Source organism: Lupinus angustifolius, chromosome LG14 (assembly GCF_001865875.1).
Source record: "Lupinus angustifolius cultivar Tanjil chromosome LG14, LupAngTanjil_v1.0, whole genome shotgun sequence".
Taxonomy (NCBI): domain Eukaryota; kingdom Viridiplantae; phylum Streptophyta; class Magnoliopsida; order Fabales; family Fabaceae; genus Lupinus; species Lupinus angustifolius.
Window position 1 is genome coordinate 958,654 of NC_032022.1, and position 15,823 is coordinate 974,476.

At 34.0% G+C, this 15,823-nt stretch overlaps 2 protein-coding genes across 3 annotated transcripts in view; one reads left to right on the forward strand and one right to left on the reverse strand.

Moving 5' to 3' along the window:
• Window positions 3,676–11,003, forward strand: LOC109327130 (lysine-specific demethylase JMJ18-like). Of its 2 annotated transcripts, XR_002105319.1 has the most exons (12): window positions 3,676–3,894; window positions 4,420–4,491; window positions 4,670–4,747; window positions 4,845–5,357; window positions 5,446–5,667; window positions 6,073–6,234; window positions 7,142–7,510; window positions 7,671–8,631; window positions 8,730–8,833; window positions 9,944–10,141; window positions 10,311–10,598; window positions 10,642–11,003. XR_002105319.1 is itself a non-coding variant. In XM_019560176.1 (11 exons), the coding sequence occupies exons 1-11, from the start codon at window positions 3,853–3,855 to the stop codon at window positions 10,533–10,535; spliced, it is 2,946 nt and encodes a 981-aa protein (XP_019415721.1). In that variant the 5' UTR covers window positions 3,676–3,852; the 3' UTR covers window positions 10,536–11,003. The 2 variants fall into 2 exon arrangements, 1 of the variants encoding a protein (XP_019415721.1); XM_019560176.1 differs by having other exon boundaries at window positions 10,311–11,003.
• Window positions 15,055–15,823, reverse strand: part of LOC109326639 (gamma-soluble NSF attachment protein-like) — an 8,349-nt gene continuing 7,580 nt past the window's right edge. Inside the window, exon 10 of the mRNA XM_019559349.1 lies at window positions 15,055–15,305. Coding sequence (XP_019414894.1) covers window positions 15,201–15,305 — 105 coding nt within the window. The 3' untranslated portion in view covers window positions 15,055–15,200. The remainder of the gene's footprint in view (window positions 15,306–15,823) is intronic.

A 15,823-nucleotide genomic window follows, 5' to 3' on the forward strand; every position in this document is an offset into this window, starting at 1 on the left:
ATACAAATAAACCTTAGTGTTTTGAGAGATGGTTGACCTTCAAGAGCTTGTTCTAACAGTTTAAAGTGGATTAGCTCTTGAGGAGAGATCACTAGCTCTTCATCTGTAGCTTCCAAAACCGATAACTATGCCTCAAGATCACTAGGAAATTCCTCAACCAATAACAACAATAATTTTTTTTGTTGACAGCGATGATCGACTTGAAAATTTTCATCACAATTATAGCACAGTCCTTGGGACTATCAATCACTCTTGCATTTGTGCAATTGTGAGCCGACGAATGGGTAAAGTAGGTTGTGAGCTAGTTGGTGTGTGGGTCGATGGTGTAAAGGGTGGCTGTCTTGGGTAGGTTGTGGTGTTAGGTGTACGAAATTGTCTAGAATATGAAAGTTTTGAGTCTTTGATTTTGGATTCCACTAACTTGGCTAAGCCTAATGCCTCATCTATGTGATTGGACCTTAAAACAGCCAGTTCCCGTCGAATTTGAGTGTTAAGACCATATAGGAAACAATTCAGAATTACCTTTGCCGAGATCCCCCAAATTCTGTTGCAACGTTTCTCGGACTCTTGTTAGTATTCCGCCACAAAGCCGGTCTTGCAGAGTTTGAATAATTCTGCCTGGTGGTTCTCATAACAAGATGAACCAAAACACGTTTCCAATGAGCGAGTGAAACTCTCCCAATTGGTGAATGTGGCGTTATGGAATGCCCATTTGAACCAACTAAGGGCCTCCCATTTCATGTAGAATGAAATAATGTGCAGTCTTTGCTCTAACAGTACTTGATAGAGCTGGAAAAATTGCTCAGCCTGAAAAAGCCAATCTAAAGGTTCATAACTATCAAAGGGAATGAGTTGCAGCTTTGGTGGTCGTGGCTGTTGTGGGGATGGCATTAGACATGGCAAAATGGTTCATCCGACCTGTTTAGCCCGTGCCCGCATTAATTTAAGCGGATCGGGCATACCCGCATTGGCTTAACGGACAAAATTCAATGCCCTGTCCGTTTTAAAACAGGCTAATAGGCTTACGAGCAGTTTGTGGGCATTATTGAATAATTAAAAAAAATTTAAAAATTCATATAATAAATAAAATAAAGTAGTCGAAGATAAAAATTAACAAAAACTTTGATATTTTATATGAAGTTGATCAAATCACATTATATTGCAATTTTTTAAGGATTAAAAATCACATTACATAATAATTTATTTGAAATTTTCTTAATTTTTCCTTAAATATTGTTTGTGGGCCGCCCGCATTGCCTAATGGAAATGTTTGCAGGCTTGGTGGGCAAAATGGGCAGGGCGAAACGAGCAAATTGACAAAATTTATATGCCTTGCCCGCAAAAAAATGCGAGCTATGCAGAGACGCCCGTGGGCAATGCCCATTTTGCCATATCTAGATGGCATAGACATTTGCATAAGGTTGTAGGGTGGGAGGCATAAGGAATAAGAAAAGTTACTGAATAAAATACTTCATATCATATGGTTGTTATAACAGTAGTAACAATCTCATATAGTAAGTTTTTAGGGTTACTCTTAACTAAACTAATATAACTGGCCCTCATACATTAAAATAAAACAATAATTAAATTATAAACTACTCTTCAACATAATCAGCAACGCAATAAGGTTTTTTTTAATATGATTAGGCCTGTTTGCTAGTTCAATAACTGGACCTCCATCATGTCTTCGCTAGATTTACAGGTTGACCAAAAGTTAAGTGTTCGATTCCTATGAGCGATACTTGTAGGGAGAGACAATCACACACCCTGAAAAAGATTAGTTCCTTACTAAAAGAGTGAGGGATACCCTAGAGATGACAACAAAGTCGGGCGAACATGAATAGTGCATACTCATACATACTTATACCCATATTCACACTATTAGTGGATACTCATGCGAATAGCGGGTATTTATGAGTACCGAATGAGTTTTCAATTATAATTATATTTTTATATATTTTATAATAATCAATATATAAAAATAATTATTACTTGAATAATATGATATGTATATAATAATTTTATGATTATAGTTCAATTACAATTATCTTTTATGAAATAATAATAAAATAGACAAAATATATTATTAAATTAATAATAAAAAATATAAAATATTTAATTAAAATATATGTCCGGGTATGCACGAGACGGATATTATGATACTCATTCCCACCTATAATCTATTTTTGTCGGTATTTTAAAGGGTACTCATGGATCAGACATTTTTGCCATCCCTATGATACCCTTAGTAGCTATGAAGCACAAATACTGATACGTGTATCGGGTACAATACGTATCCGATATGTCGACACACACGCATTTTTTCCAAAATACAGGATACGATACGTTGAGGATACGCGTATAAAATAATAAAAACACATAAAATATGATAAAATTATAAGTGTAAATCAAAATATCCAAAGTAAAAAATATGGAAATTTAAAATCACTGCCCTCCATAACAAATCTATCTTATTCTATTTTAATGAAAACGAATCTATCCTAAAATCGTTGCCCTCCATAACAAATATATTTTATCATATTTTAATGAGAACGAATATATGTTATCATGTTTTATTGGAAACGAATCTATCTTATCCTGTTTTATTAGAACGAATCTATATATCCTATACTTTACTGAAAACGAATCCATATATCCTATATTTTATTGAAAACGAATCGAATACGTGTCTTGATATTTATTTACTTTATTTTAATTTTTTAATTTTTGGATACTCTATGGATACATATCTTTCGCGAATCCGAGCGTATCCGTGTCAGATACCGACATGTGAGGGTGTTTGACGAATCTGTGCTTCATAGCTTAGTAGTACAAAAAATTATTCATTATTTATTTGAATTACCTTGTTTGAAAAGTTGATAATAATTAAATATGAATACTGAATGATACAACATAACATATAAAACTCATATATATGCATATATTTTCCCCAAAAAATTATAATGATAATAGTGTAATATATGTAATATATATTATCGCTAGTGTAAAGATTTATATACAGTAAATATATATCGTTCATTTATATTACTTTTCTTTTAGTTAAAAGTCAATGATAATTAAATATAGATGTAAAATAAGACATCTTATAGAAAAATATGAATACATTTATTTTTTCTCTTATAATAATAATAATAATATAGTAGGCCAAGGTTTGAAGTTGAAGTAGACGTGTTTGAACATAGAATCTTAGCTTCTTCTGATTCACACCTTTTCCTCTTACTTTGGGAAAACATAACAATAATTAAATATAATTAAAATCTTTAAAAAGGTTAGATTCACATTAATTTTCTATTTATTTTCCACCTGTCAAATTAAATCTATTTTTTTACCAAGTCAAATCTTCTTTTTTTAATTCTGGAACTCTTTGATGTTTTTGAGCATTTGATTCCAAGCTTCATATGATTTTATACTTTTTTTTAAAACAAAATTGGTGAGTAATTATCATTAGGTAGTTTCACAATTTTTTTGCATATACAACTGAATTTGCATTTAGGTTTTTTTTCACTGTGTTGATTTCTATTGGAATTTTTCTTGGTTAATTTATTTGCACGCAAATCAGAACGTGCATTGCATGTGTACCATGATGTTCTGCATTTCTTTGTAATTTTAATTTTGATATTTTTTTGTTTCATTGTAGTTTGTTTTTGTTCTTTTTTTTTTGTATTTTGGAAGGTTTTTTTGTCAGTTAGTTTTTGTTAATGGATAAAGTAGAAAACTGTTTATGGTTTGTTTCTTCATAATGATGTTATTTAAAAGGCCCCTGATTTTTTTTGTTTCAGGGATTATTATTGAATAAGAGCTTTTCTCCCCCATAATTTTGTTTTGATTTGAATGGAACAGTTGAATTTTGCTCCAGAATCTGAGGCCAAAAAGGTTAGATTTTCAAACCTATTAATGTATAATTTGCCTTTGTTTTTGTAATCCATTTTGCATGTCTGAAATATACATACACATATATATATATATATGTGTGTGTGTGTGTGTGTGTGTGTGTCTATATTCATATATCTGCATCCTCTGTTCAAATCTTCTGCCCTTTGTTTTTGTAGATCACACTATCTGATATTGTTTCATGAAATTTGAAAAAGTGTTACTGTTCTTGTGTATCTTTACCTTTTCTTTCTCTTCTTTATGTTCTGCTGCTTTTAGCATTGTATTTTCTGTTTTAAAGAGCCATTGTTGTTTAACTATTTTTAGTTTAGTTGCTGAGCTAATTCTTCTCTCAAGAAGGATGATGTTAAATTATGAGTTCTTTCTTCTATGGGGTTTGAAAAGATTATAGAAGCTTTTCATCTGCCTTTGTTTAGCTTTTTTCGGATAACCTATATCTGGCATTAGTATCCCCTGATCATTTGATCATCACCATTTTAAAAGTTAGCATTCTTGCATATTTTTCAGGATTCTCCTTTTAGGCACAAGCCAAAAAATAACAATGCATATGAGTCTTCTGGCAGCCCGATAAGTAGAAAGGTAATAGAATGTATGTCTACTGTGCTGAGGCATTGTGCTTTGATGGTATACTTTTTATTTTATTTTTCTTGCTCTTTTTTGGAACAAATAGGAACCACTTGTTTGAAATTCGAGTCCAATTAAACTTTTCAATGTTCCGTGCTTTAAATTTTTCATTGCCGTCCCTCTGTTGTTGCAGGTATCTGCTAGATGGGATCCAGTTGAAGCATGCCGGCCTATAATTGATGAAGCGCCTGTATTTCATCCGACTATTGAGGTACCTATTATTACCATCTTCATGTTGTTGCTTTTGTCAATATTGACATTGTATTTTTGATTAATTTTTATTTCTTATTTTTAATCTTCTTATTTAGGAGTTCGAAGATACACTGGATTACATAGCAAAGATACGGCCCCTAGCTGAACCCTATGGCATATGCAGGATTGTCCCTCCACGTTGCTGGGCTCCACCATGCCCTCTTAAGGAGAAAGACCTGTGGGAAAATGCTAAATTTCCTACCCGAATTCAGCATATTGATTTGCTTCAAAATAGGGAGCCCATGAGAAAGAAAAGTAGGGGAAGGAAACGAAAACGTAGAAAGCACTCTAAAATGGGCACATGTAGGAGATCTGCCAATCCAGATTCTGAAGCTAATAATGCTTCTGATCCTGATGAGAAATTTGGATTCCATTCAGGGTCGGACTTCACGCTTAAAGACTTTCAGCAATATGATAAGTTTTTCAAGGAATGCTACTTTAGGTTGAAAGACTCTAACGGAGATGGAAAAATTAGTGATAATAACCACCAGAAGAGATGGGAGCCCTCTGAGGAGGAAATTGAAGGTGAATACTGGCGAATAATTGAGCAACCAACTGATGAGGTTGAGGTATTAATCATTATTTACTGACGACGATTTTGGTCTTACAGTCACATAATTGTGCATACAGTGATTGTGCCGCACTGTTAAATTGTAGGTGTATTATGGAGCTGATTTGGAAAGTGGTGCACTTGGAAGTGGTTTTCCGAAGGCATCATCCTTAACTAAGAGCGATTCAGATCAGTATGCCCTATCTGGCTGGAATCTCAATAACTTCCCTCGACTCCCAGGTTCCGTACTAAGTTTTGAAGGAAGTGAGATATCAGGAGTTCTAGTGCCATGGCTATATGTTGGCATGTGCTTTTCATCATTTTGCTGGGTAAGTGGTGATAATTACTTTTTCCAAGTCTAAATTTATGAATGAGTCAAAGTTTAAGAGATAGCAAAGAATAATGCCAATTTTCATGATAGATAAGTTGTTTATTTCAGAATAGTTCTAATTTGATTAAAGGTTTATTGGACAAAACAAATAACTGGAAGATATAGATATTATCGAGGGGTCACTACCTACTACGATATCATTATACCATGCCTAATACAATAGAGTCTTCAATATGTTGGCACTTACAATATTTTAGGCTCTACTTCTTTATGTTAACATATTTGAAATGTTGACCCATAAACTTAGTAAGAACTCTTAAGCTTTGCATTTCTTTTGGTTCAAACCCTAGCAGTTTCGCAGAAAGACTAACACATTGTCGTCATTCCCTGCTTCTTGGAACAGCATGTTGAGGATCATCACCTCTATTCGCTTAATTATCTGCACTGGGGTGACCCAAAAGTATGGTATGGTGTACCTGGAAGCCATGCTTCTACTTTTGAAGATGCAATGAGGAAGCACTTGCCAGATTTATTTGAGGAAAATCCAAATCTACTCAATGAACTGGTAGGTAAATGTTACAACTTGAAATTTCCTTATTGCTTTGTTAACAAGTATTTTTAGTTATTGGTTGTTTTAGTGCTATTTTATTGTTTCCATGTGTAGATTTCATGAGTGCAATAAGATTTTAGTTGATGCCAAGATCCAGTTTGCGAGGAATGCTTAAGCCTCAATGCAATTTGGAAGTTTCGAAAACTATAATCATTATGATTTTTTTAAAATGGTTGAAGTGTCAAATGTCAGTTTTCGAGTTTATTATAAGTTAAAGATGTGGCATTGTGAATTTGTGATCAGTCTACTGTAAGATCCCTTACATGTAGAAATGAATGTTAATCAGGCATTAAATATGAGCGAGAGATAAGATATCAGTTACTCCACTCAGAACTGAAGTTTACTTTAGCTTCTACCCAAGAAAGCTGCTAGTGTGTTTTGAAAAAGGTGGGTGAGTTTTGATGTCATTGTAACTTAGTGACTTTATGGGGTTCCTCCTGAAAAATATCCCTAGTGATGTATTCAAGATACTATTTGTTTTTCTACTCCATGTACCCCTCACTGTGCCACTCCCTCTGATTTGTCGGGAAAATATTACATTTTTAAGTTATTGGATATTGTTTATTTTATTGACCAATTAGAGGGAGTCAGTTAGAGTTAGTTAGAAGTGTCAGTTTAGCTGAACACTTTTACTGACAGTCGTATCAGTGTCGTACAGTGCAGTAAACATGTAGAACCTATATATACTTATCTCTTTCAACAATAATGATAACACTCGTTTATCGCCAGAAATTCCCTGTTCATCTATTTAGCTAGAGGTGTTAGATATTTTAGTATTCACTGTATTTTATCCAATTACCTAGATTCTAAGTCTGGGAACTGTATTGCGATTCTAATGGTGATGGTTTTCACTTTTGAGCAGGTTACTCAGTTATCTCCTTCAGTTCTTAAATCTGAGGGAGTGCCTTTATATCGCACTGTACAACATTCGGGGGAATTTGTTATTACATTTCCGAGGGCATACCACTCTGGCTTCAACTGCGGATTCAACTGTGCCGAGGCAGTGAATGTGGCTCCTGTTGATTGGTTAATGCATGGCCAGAATGCCGTTGAGCTTTACAGTTTGCAGTGCCGTAAGACATCACTGTCACATGACAAGCTTTTATTTGGATCAGCACATGAGGCTGTACGAGTCCTTGCAGAGGTAGCTCATCTTGGAAAGGAAACTCCAAAAAATTTGAAATGGAGAAGTGTCTGTGGAAAAGATGGAGTTCTTACCATGGCAGTTAAGGTAATGATTCTCCTATCCTCTCCTTTTTTATCTTACCCATTTCTACAAAATTTGGAGCTCCGTAAAATTCTGGATCTTCTTCATTTTATTTTTTGGTCGTGGTTACTATTTAGATATCGATTCTTTACACATTTGTCTTGTTACCCTACTTTTTTGACAGAGAAGAATTAAAATGGAAGAAGAGAGGCTGAACTGTCTACCGAATGATTTAAAGTTGTTGAAGATGGACAGTGACTTCGATTTGAATAAGGAAAGGGAATGCTTTTCTTGCTTCTACGACTTGCATCTTTCTGCTGTAGGTTGTGAGTGCTCTCCTGATAGATATTCTTGTCTTAAGCATTTAAATTTGTTTTGCTCGTGCGGAATGGACAGAAGATTTGTTCTGCGTCGTTATACTACCAATGAGCTAAATAAATTGGTTGAAGCCTTAGAAGGACAATCACTTGCTATTGAAGTTTGGGCGAATAAAAACTTTGGAATGGTTTGTTCTGATGCCAATAAAGTTTCCATATGTAAACCAGATGTGGAGAGAGACATGTACAAGAGCAAGTGTCGCGACGAAGAGGAAAGCTCAACTGGTTGTGTGGGATCTAAGGGTAGTCACAGCGACAACATTAATGATAACAAAATGGTCATAGGCAATGAAGATAAGGTGGACCAAGCTGGTTGTCTTGATTTGAATCTTGGAGTTATATTTGGTGAAAATGAAAATTACTTGCTGCATATTTCTGACAACCATTATAATAAGGGTGTTTTAATAGAGAAAAAAATATGCTGTTCAGAGTCTCGAAAGGAACAAGGCAATGTGGAACTTGACGGTGAGGGTAACTTATCACATCCGTTTTCAGTTTCAAAGACAAATTTTTCATCAAGGGATGTACACAATTCTTGTATGTTTGATGGTGGAAAGTTTGGGCTGGATCTGCAAATGGATTCAAATTCAGCAAAGCAGCCCAACAATGTTTTCAAAATGGAAGTCATAGACACCAGAAATACAAGTATATCGTCGACTGAGGAAAGCCACCTACTTCAAACCTTTGGTACTTCTGTCAAGCCTATAAGTTTGGGATCAGTAATTTATGGAAAGCTGTGGTGCAATAAGCACACAATATATCCAAAAGGTATGACAAAGTTGGATATTCTCTGGTCATAGATTTTACCTTTGATTAGTTTTTTTTTTTGGATTTTAACTTTTTTATAATGTTGTAAACTTATGAAGGATTCAAGAGTCGAGTTGATTTCTTTAGCATTCTTGACCCTCCAAGAATCTGTGGCTATATTTCTGAAATCATTGATGCTGGATTTCTTGGGCCCGTTTTCAAGGTATCACTCCCGACCTTGTTTCTATTTCTAGTTGGAATCAGGTTGTGTTGTTGACAAGTTACTGTTTCTTGATCTCTTTTATTCATATATCGTGGTTTATAGCCACTTAGTGCAAGTTAGTCTTTTATGTTCTTGACGTTTTTAGTTGTGGATTTCTATTTCAGATGCATTTTATTTTCAATATTAACGTTGAAGTTCACTTAGGTTTTGTGTATGATTCAGTTGATGTTTTCCTTACTGGGGTTGGGGTTTCTCTTCCTAGTGTGCAGAGGTTTTAGGGAGCTAAGCCACTGTTCCTTTTCCCTGTCTTCTATGTGTTTTCTCATCGGAATACTTGACTATACTTGCGTTTCAGAGGCCTATATGTTTTCCCTGTCTTCTATGCATTGTTTTCTCATCGGAAATTTTCTGGAGAAACTGAATGGTCTTTAATTTTTAATTGATCAGAAGGTTATGTAGTGGTATTATTGTCTGATATTATTGAATCTGGAAAAATGGTGTGTATGTGAGCATTTTTGGAAGAAGCTAAAACGCTAAAACTTGTAGCTTTTGGCAGAAATGTTTTTACCTAGAGAGGATAGAGAAGCTAGAATCACATATCAAACCTGTATCCAAACAAAACATTTCTGATTTTACATTAATTATTTTTACCAAAAACTTTTCTGGAGAATTTGTTTTTAGCCTAACAATACAAACCCATATAATGATAACTCAATTCGTTCATCAAATTGAAGTAGGGATCTTCATCTCTCCTTTAGATCGACATATAGAAAAACAATATTCGAAATTAAGCCAGGCCATTTCGTGTTGTTGGAATAAATGTTTTCCCTGTATTCTATTCATTGCTTTGTTACTGAAGATTTTCTACTGAAACTTTGGCTGCTTAATTTGGTTTGTTAGTTTATTTAGTGTTATCATTGTCTAAATCACTGAATCAGTTTTTTTATTTTTAATATGCAAAGTTTATTAGGTACTCAACACATATAACAAAGTATAAGTAGAGATCTTCCCTAAGAAACTGAATGATGTTACCTAAAGTACTATATATTATGTCTTCTCTCTTTCGATTGAAGTATATTTCTTTTCTCATCCCATAAAACTATACTTCAGGTTACCATGGAAGAATGTCCAAGTGAGACTTTCACAGATATCTCAGCAGATAAGTGCTGGGAATCAGTTCTAAAGAGACTACATAATGAAATCTTGAGGCGAAGGAGTCTAGGTGAACAAAAACTCCCTCCGTTAGAGCTTCTGAGAAACATAAACGGTCATCGAATGTTTGGCTTGCTTTTACCATCCATCATTCAGGTAATGTAAACCTGTGAATTCTACACTAATATCGCTGGTGTATAGTTTTTCTAATGTGGAATTAATGTGCATAGTCGAACCTCTACGAAATTGCATCGAACTAGAAAGGGATGTAATTCCATAAAAGCTTAAATGACTCTTTATAGTGTTTCTTTGAAAATGTTTTCAGGCCATTGAAGCTCAAGATCCCAATCATCGGTGTCTAGAGTACTGGAACCACAAAGTTGTCCCTAAATCTTCAGGCAGTGATATTGATAACACTAAGTTCACACATGGTTCAAGTAACTTATTAGGTAATATCAATCCCAAAGTTTTTGGTTTCAATTTGATTAAGCCGGAAGAAAACGACATACGAGGAAGTTATCATTCACTTGAGATGAAATCAATACTATAATGATCCCTAAAAGAAGGCAAATCTTGATGAGTTAGTTAAGCATAATGCATAAGTTATTCAACTCTGACGCGCGGTGCACTAAGTGAAGAATGACATATTCATAGCACTGATGGAGGAGATCAGAAAGCTTGTAGATAAAATAAGAATAAGATCTCAAATCTTTTTTATCAGAATACTTGAGTTTAGTTATTAGTTATGTCCATTCTTTTTTAGATAAATTAAGCTGAAGTAGTTGCTAGGTGAAGCCAAGATAAAATTTTGTTACTTGCCCATGATGAATGAATGATCTGATTATAGATGAATAATGCCATTAACCAGTTCAAACTTTTCTTTCTAAAGTATATATGCATTTAAGGTCTACCCTTTAGTTTGTACTAGATTTAGGTTTTATATTTATTTCATTTCTGTTTAAATTCATGTATATACACAGAAAAAAGTGCTGGTTTTTATAATAGATGAATAAAAGTAGGAAAAAATACATGGTGAAATCTGATAAATATTCAGAACTCATTCTCCTTCTCATAATTTTGAATATATTGATCCCAGTCTCAAGGAAACAGCAATGCATAAAAACTTCATGTCCTGCATTATGATGAGCAAATCCAAATTCATAGTACCAATTGTACTTCGGAGTGGAAATGAGTCGAGTTGAGTTTGGTTCAGCTGCCTCTTTAAGGATTGATTCAAGTTGAATTTTAATATGAAATATTTTTTCACTTCAAAATTGACTTATTTAAAATTCATGAACTTTTGAACATGTTAAAGTGCTCAAAAGTTCCATGATGTATGAGAGGTCTAGTATGGTCTTTATCATTAAGAAAATAAAAGATTATTAAAAGAATGTATTTGATATATTGAAGAATCATGTATTTACTATATTAGATGTTCAAATACTAGAATTCTAAACACTCACATAGCAAATTAGCAAAAAGCTCCAATCTTTGTTTAATCTCCTCATTCCAAGAAACCCAAGAACACCAAAAACAACTCAATTCTCTCTTTCTCTTCTCATGCATGGAGACCAACAATAACCATTCCCCTCACCACCACCACTTTCTCCTCCTCCTCACAATGCTCACCACCACCAACCCAATACCCATCAAAACCAATGGAACAACAACAAATGAACAACATAATGAATGCACTAATAGGAGCAAGTGACTTAACCACAATGTTAAACTCAACAATGCTTCCTCTTACTCTCACACTCTTCATTCCACATCACAATACATTCTTCCATAACAACAACAATAACCATCTTCCATTGGATCCATTCCTATTCCCATATCATATTGTTCCACAACATCTCACTTTCTCCGATCTCCTCCATCTCCGTCACCAACAACTCTGTCGTGAACTTCTCCCTCAACGGTGTTCCACTTACTCATCCTGACATATACTCACACCCTTCTGTTGTTGTTCATGGCGTCGCTAACCTCCTCGACTACTCTGCCATCCCTTCTTCGCCTTTGCCGCAGGAGGATGATACACTCGTGCAGCCGCACAGGTGGAAATCTGGTGCAGGTGATGCTACTTTGTCTTGGTGCAACTGCAATGTGGGTTTCTTCATCTTTTGTTGCTGTTTCCTTGTACAACAAGTCATTGGGACGTGAAGATTTGTTCTACTTTGTTTTTGTTTTGAACAAGTTTTGTTCTTTCTTCATATTGAAGCATGGAATTGTTTAATATGAGTATCACATTTTCATTCTTAGTTATGATTAAGCTTGTTTAATATGAGGACTTAGTGTATCCTTTTTTGTATTTTAAACTTTAAAGAAAGATCACTGTGAGTGCATTAGACTCAAGTCTCAACCTTATTCTCTTAGTTAAGTTGACATAAATAACCCAATAAAATTAATAGTGCATGTATCTACTGATTAAAGATTGTGTATGTTGCACAAAATTTGACAAGAAGTTTATAAATGGTGCAGGATGATTATATAAGGAAACAAATAATCTGTGAGGCTTTCTGTTAGTATTCTTGATCAACCTTGAACTAAGTTTCTTGTTACAAATACATTATGCTCCTTGAATGATACTATATGATTGCATGAATGTGCTAAACATGGCAGTATAAATTGTTCATCCTTGTAAATACCTTCATTGCTTGATTTTATTCTAATGTTATTTCCATGAAAGTTACAACACAAAATCTAGTTCTTTTCTCATTCTAAAGCCTATTCTCCTTTATATTTGACAAGAACTCTTTTCCCTCTTCACTTTCAGTCACCATAAACACCAAGAACACTTCTTTATTGTTCACTCAAAATCATAAACATTATTCCAAAGTTGTATGCATCATGAAACTTTTAACATTAACCAAATCATTCATCATCCAAATTTGATTGCCATGTACATATTCATCAATCAGAACTCAAATAATATGATACAGATTGAAAAACAATGCATGTTTCCTCAATGGCCAAATAATTTCACAAAACTAATATCTAGGAGGGAAAAAAATACAAACTTTACTTCCAAATTTAGATTTCTTCAACTACAAGTAAAAGAATCAGATAGAGGAAAAAAGAAATGAATCCCATTTGAGGCTTTTGAAACAACAAATTATTGAGTTGAAGGACACTATACTCTAAAGTGTTATAAACTCCTCTTAGCCCTCATTCACACACAAAACTCCTACTTGCAAGAAATCCAAGAACTCTCTCTTTTTCTTTCTCATGGAATATAATGAACGACGACGACGACCACCACCACCACCTCCTCTCCTTGTCCATTGGTTTGGTAACCATAACCAACCCCGAACCCGACTCAGACTACCCACGACCTTCCCTGTTACCATCATTGTCTTTACCACCAGAATTTCAGTCCCCATAATCGTGACGAATGACTCCATCACCATCAACGTCAATGGAGCAATCATTAGTCCTATACCTACTCTCGATGGTCACCTTATTTTTAGTCTCAACCTCCCAACCGAACTCAACCTTCCCGTCATCATCACCATCGCCACCACCACCACCCTTATCCATTTCCTCGTTCACCCCAACGGCTCCATCTACAATATCACGATTTTTATAAACAACATCATCAAAATCTTCCTTTTCTTTCATTCCACTCATTCATATCCTCTTCTTCATCCTCCTTCTCCTTCTGACAATGTTCATGAAAACACAACAAATCAAGCCATTACCATACCTATAACCATCACTCTCAATCTCAACAACAACAACTCCAATACCTTCATTGCTATTCCTATCTACATTACCATGGATTTCATACTCATCTCTGCACACAGCATTGTAGGACTAGGAACCACTGATATGGAAGCCTGCTTCTGGTTTTCCAACCCAAGAATTCACCATCATCCATGGAATCTTTAATCTCCATTGGGTTTTTCTTCATCCTTTTGTTTCTTTCTTTATTGACTCCATTGTTTCATTGTGAAGATTGATTCATTGTAGCATGTGTTTAACCACTTCTGTTCTTTATGCTGGTTTTTTCTTGCAATTTGTTGTATATTCTTTATGTTGTTTTCTTTGCTATTCAACTAAGAACTAATAAAATGTATATACAAGAATGGTTCACTTTAACCGAAGGGTTCTGGGGAAGGTAGATATAAGTTGCCTTACTCTGCAAGCTAAGAAACCGTTGTCAAAATTTGAATACATAACTTCTTGATCACTAAGCAGTAACCTTATCGTTATAGAAAGAAGATTCGAGGAGGGTTGCTATAATGTGATTCTCATTACTTCTGCTTAGATTGATCTATATTGTGAATGTCATATATCATATATGCTATTGAATCACATTTGAATTCTGATTCAGTTTATTTGCAAAATCCAAGCTTGTTTAATTTGTTATTTGAGTATTTTGAAGGAAGAAATGAATGATTATTGTTATTATCTTAGAGTCAAACTCAATATTAAAATCAAGGCCTCACTATATTAGTTTCATAACAAAAGTTTGATATAATTTTAAAAATAACAAGAAGCTTATATATTAAAGTATCACCACAGCATGCAAGAATACAAATCATTTATATCATATAGTAGTATATTTCATTTAAGTTTGTACTGGTTCATTTTTGCATGGTTGCTTAACTAGCATCTTATTATTTGATTATGCATTTCAACCTAGAACAAGATAACTTTTAAGTATTCACATATTTAGAAAAGAATCACTAGATAAAACTTGTACTATGAATAATAGAGTTAATTTATAAGATAAAGAAAAAATAGCATATATATTTAAAAACAAATATTTTAAATATATATGCTATTTATCTATTAATTATTTTAAATAAATTGTTAATTTATTTTAATTATTTATTTATCTATTAATTATTTTCTAATTATTTATCAATTTAAATCCGACCAATTAGATATTTTTTTCCAGTTATGCAATATATATTTAAAAACAATTTAATTTAATCCAATATGAATGGCTGTAATGTAATATATGAGAAAATCAAATTCATATTTTTGTAGACATTATCAACATTACCACTCAAAATTACACATCATGAATCCTTGCATTGAGGCTCACCCTATGGTAAATTTTATAAAATAGTAACATTAAATTATTCCATGTATGTTATAGTTATGAAACAAAAAGAACAAACTGTTATATATACTGATGAATTCAATTCATTATCAAACATAATTGGAGTTTTTCATCTCTCACAAATAAGCACATAGGTAGAAGTTAAGTCAAGTCATTTTCATCAAGTGCCTCCTCTCCATCTTCAACACTGTCTGCCTTCAGTGCACTCACATCGCCGGTCGGAAGTTTCCTCGCAAGCCTAATAATCTGCACACAAGTTTACTCCATAAACAACCTCACCAGTAGTAATAATAGGATATCATATAGGGAGAAGGTTGAAGAAAGGCTTATAGGGGACATATCAGGAAACAACTGGTGAAACCATTGGAGTCACTGTAACGAAAACGAATCATGGTGACACGATGTGTTCCCTGAACATCATAGCGTATCGACGATATGATGTTCAGGTAGGTGATGTTCAAGAATTTAAGCAAGCATAGAAGATATATATATATATATATTGATTAGTTATCAGTAAAGTTGTTCCATGTGGTGAGGCAGCTAGCTATGTTTTTCCCTTAGAGCAGCTCGAGAATTCTATTGGCTATGAACATGCTAAGAATAAAGTCTGATGATAGATTATATAAGAAAATTATACTCTGGTCAGATAGGAGATTTTAGCCGACCCTATCTAGTGGAATACAAACCTGGTTGTTGTTAGATAGGAGATTTTATGAAAAGCTCAAGCACAAGGCCCACATTAAGAAATCATGGTAGCGACTAAA

Bases quoted from the DNA above. Each gene is read 5' to 3' on its own strand.
- LOC109327130 (XM_019560176.1), top strand. From the start codon at position 3,853: ATGGAACAGTTGAATTTTGCTCCAGAATCTGAGGCCAAAAAG. The intron at 3,895-4,419 runs GTTAGATTTTCA...CATATTTTTCAG, and splicing joins CAGAATCTGAGGCCAAAAAG to GATTCTCCTTTTAGGCACAA. The intron at 7,511-7,670 runs GTAATGATTCTC...CTTTTTTGACAG, and splicing joins TTCTTACCATGGCAGTTAAG to AGAAGAATTAAAATGGAAGA.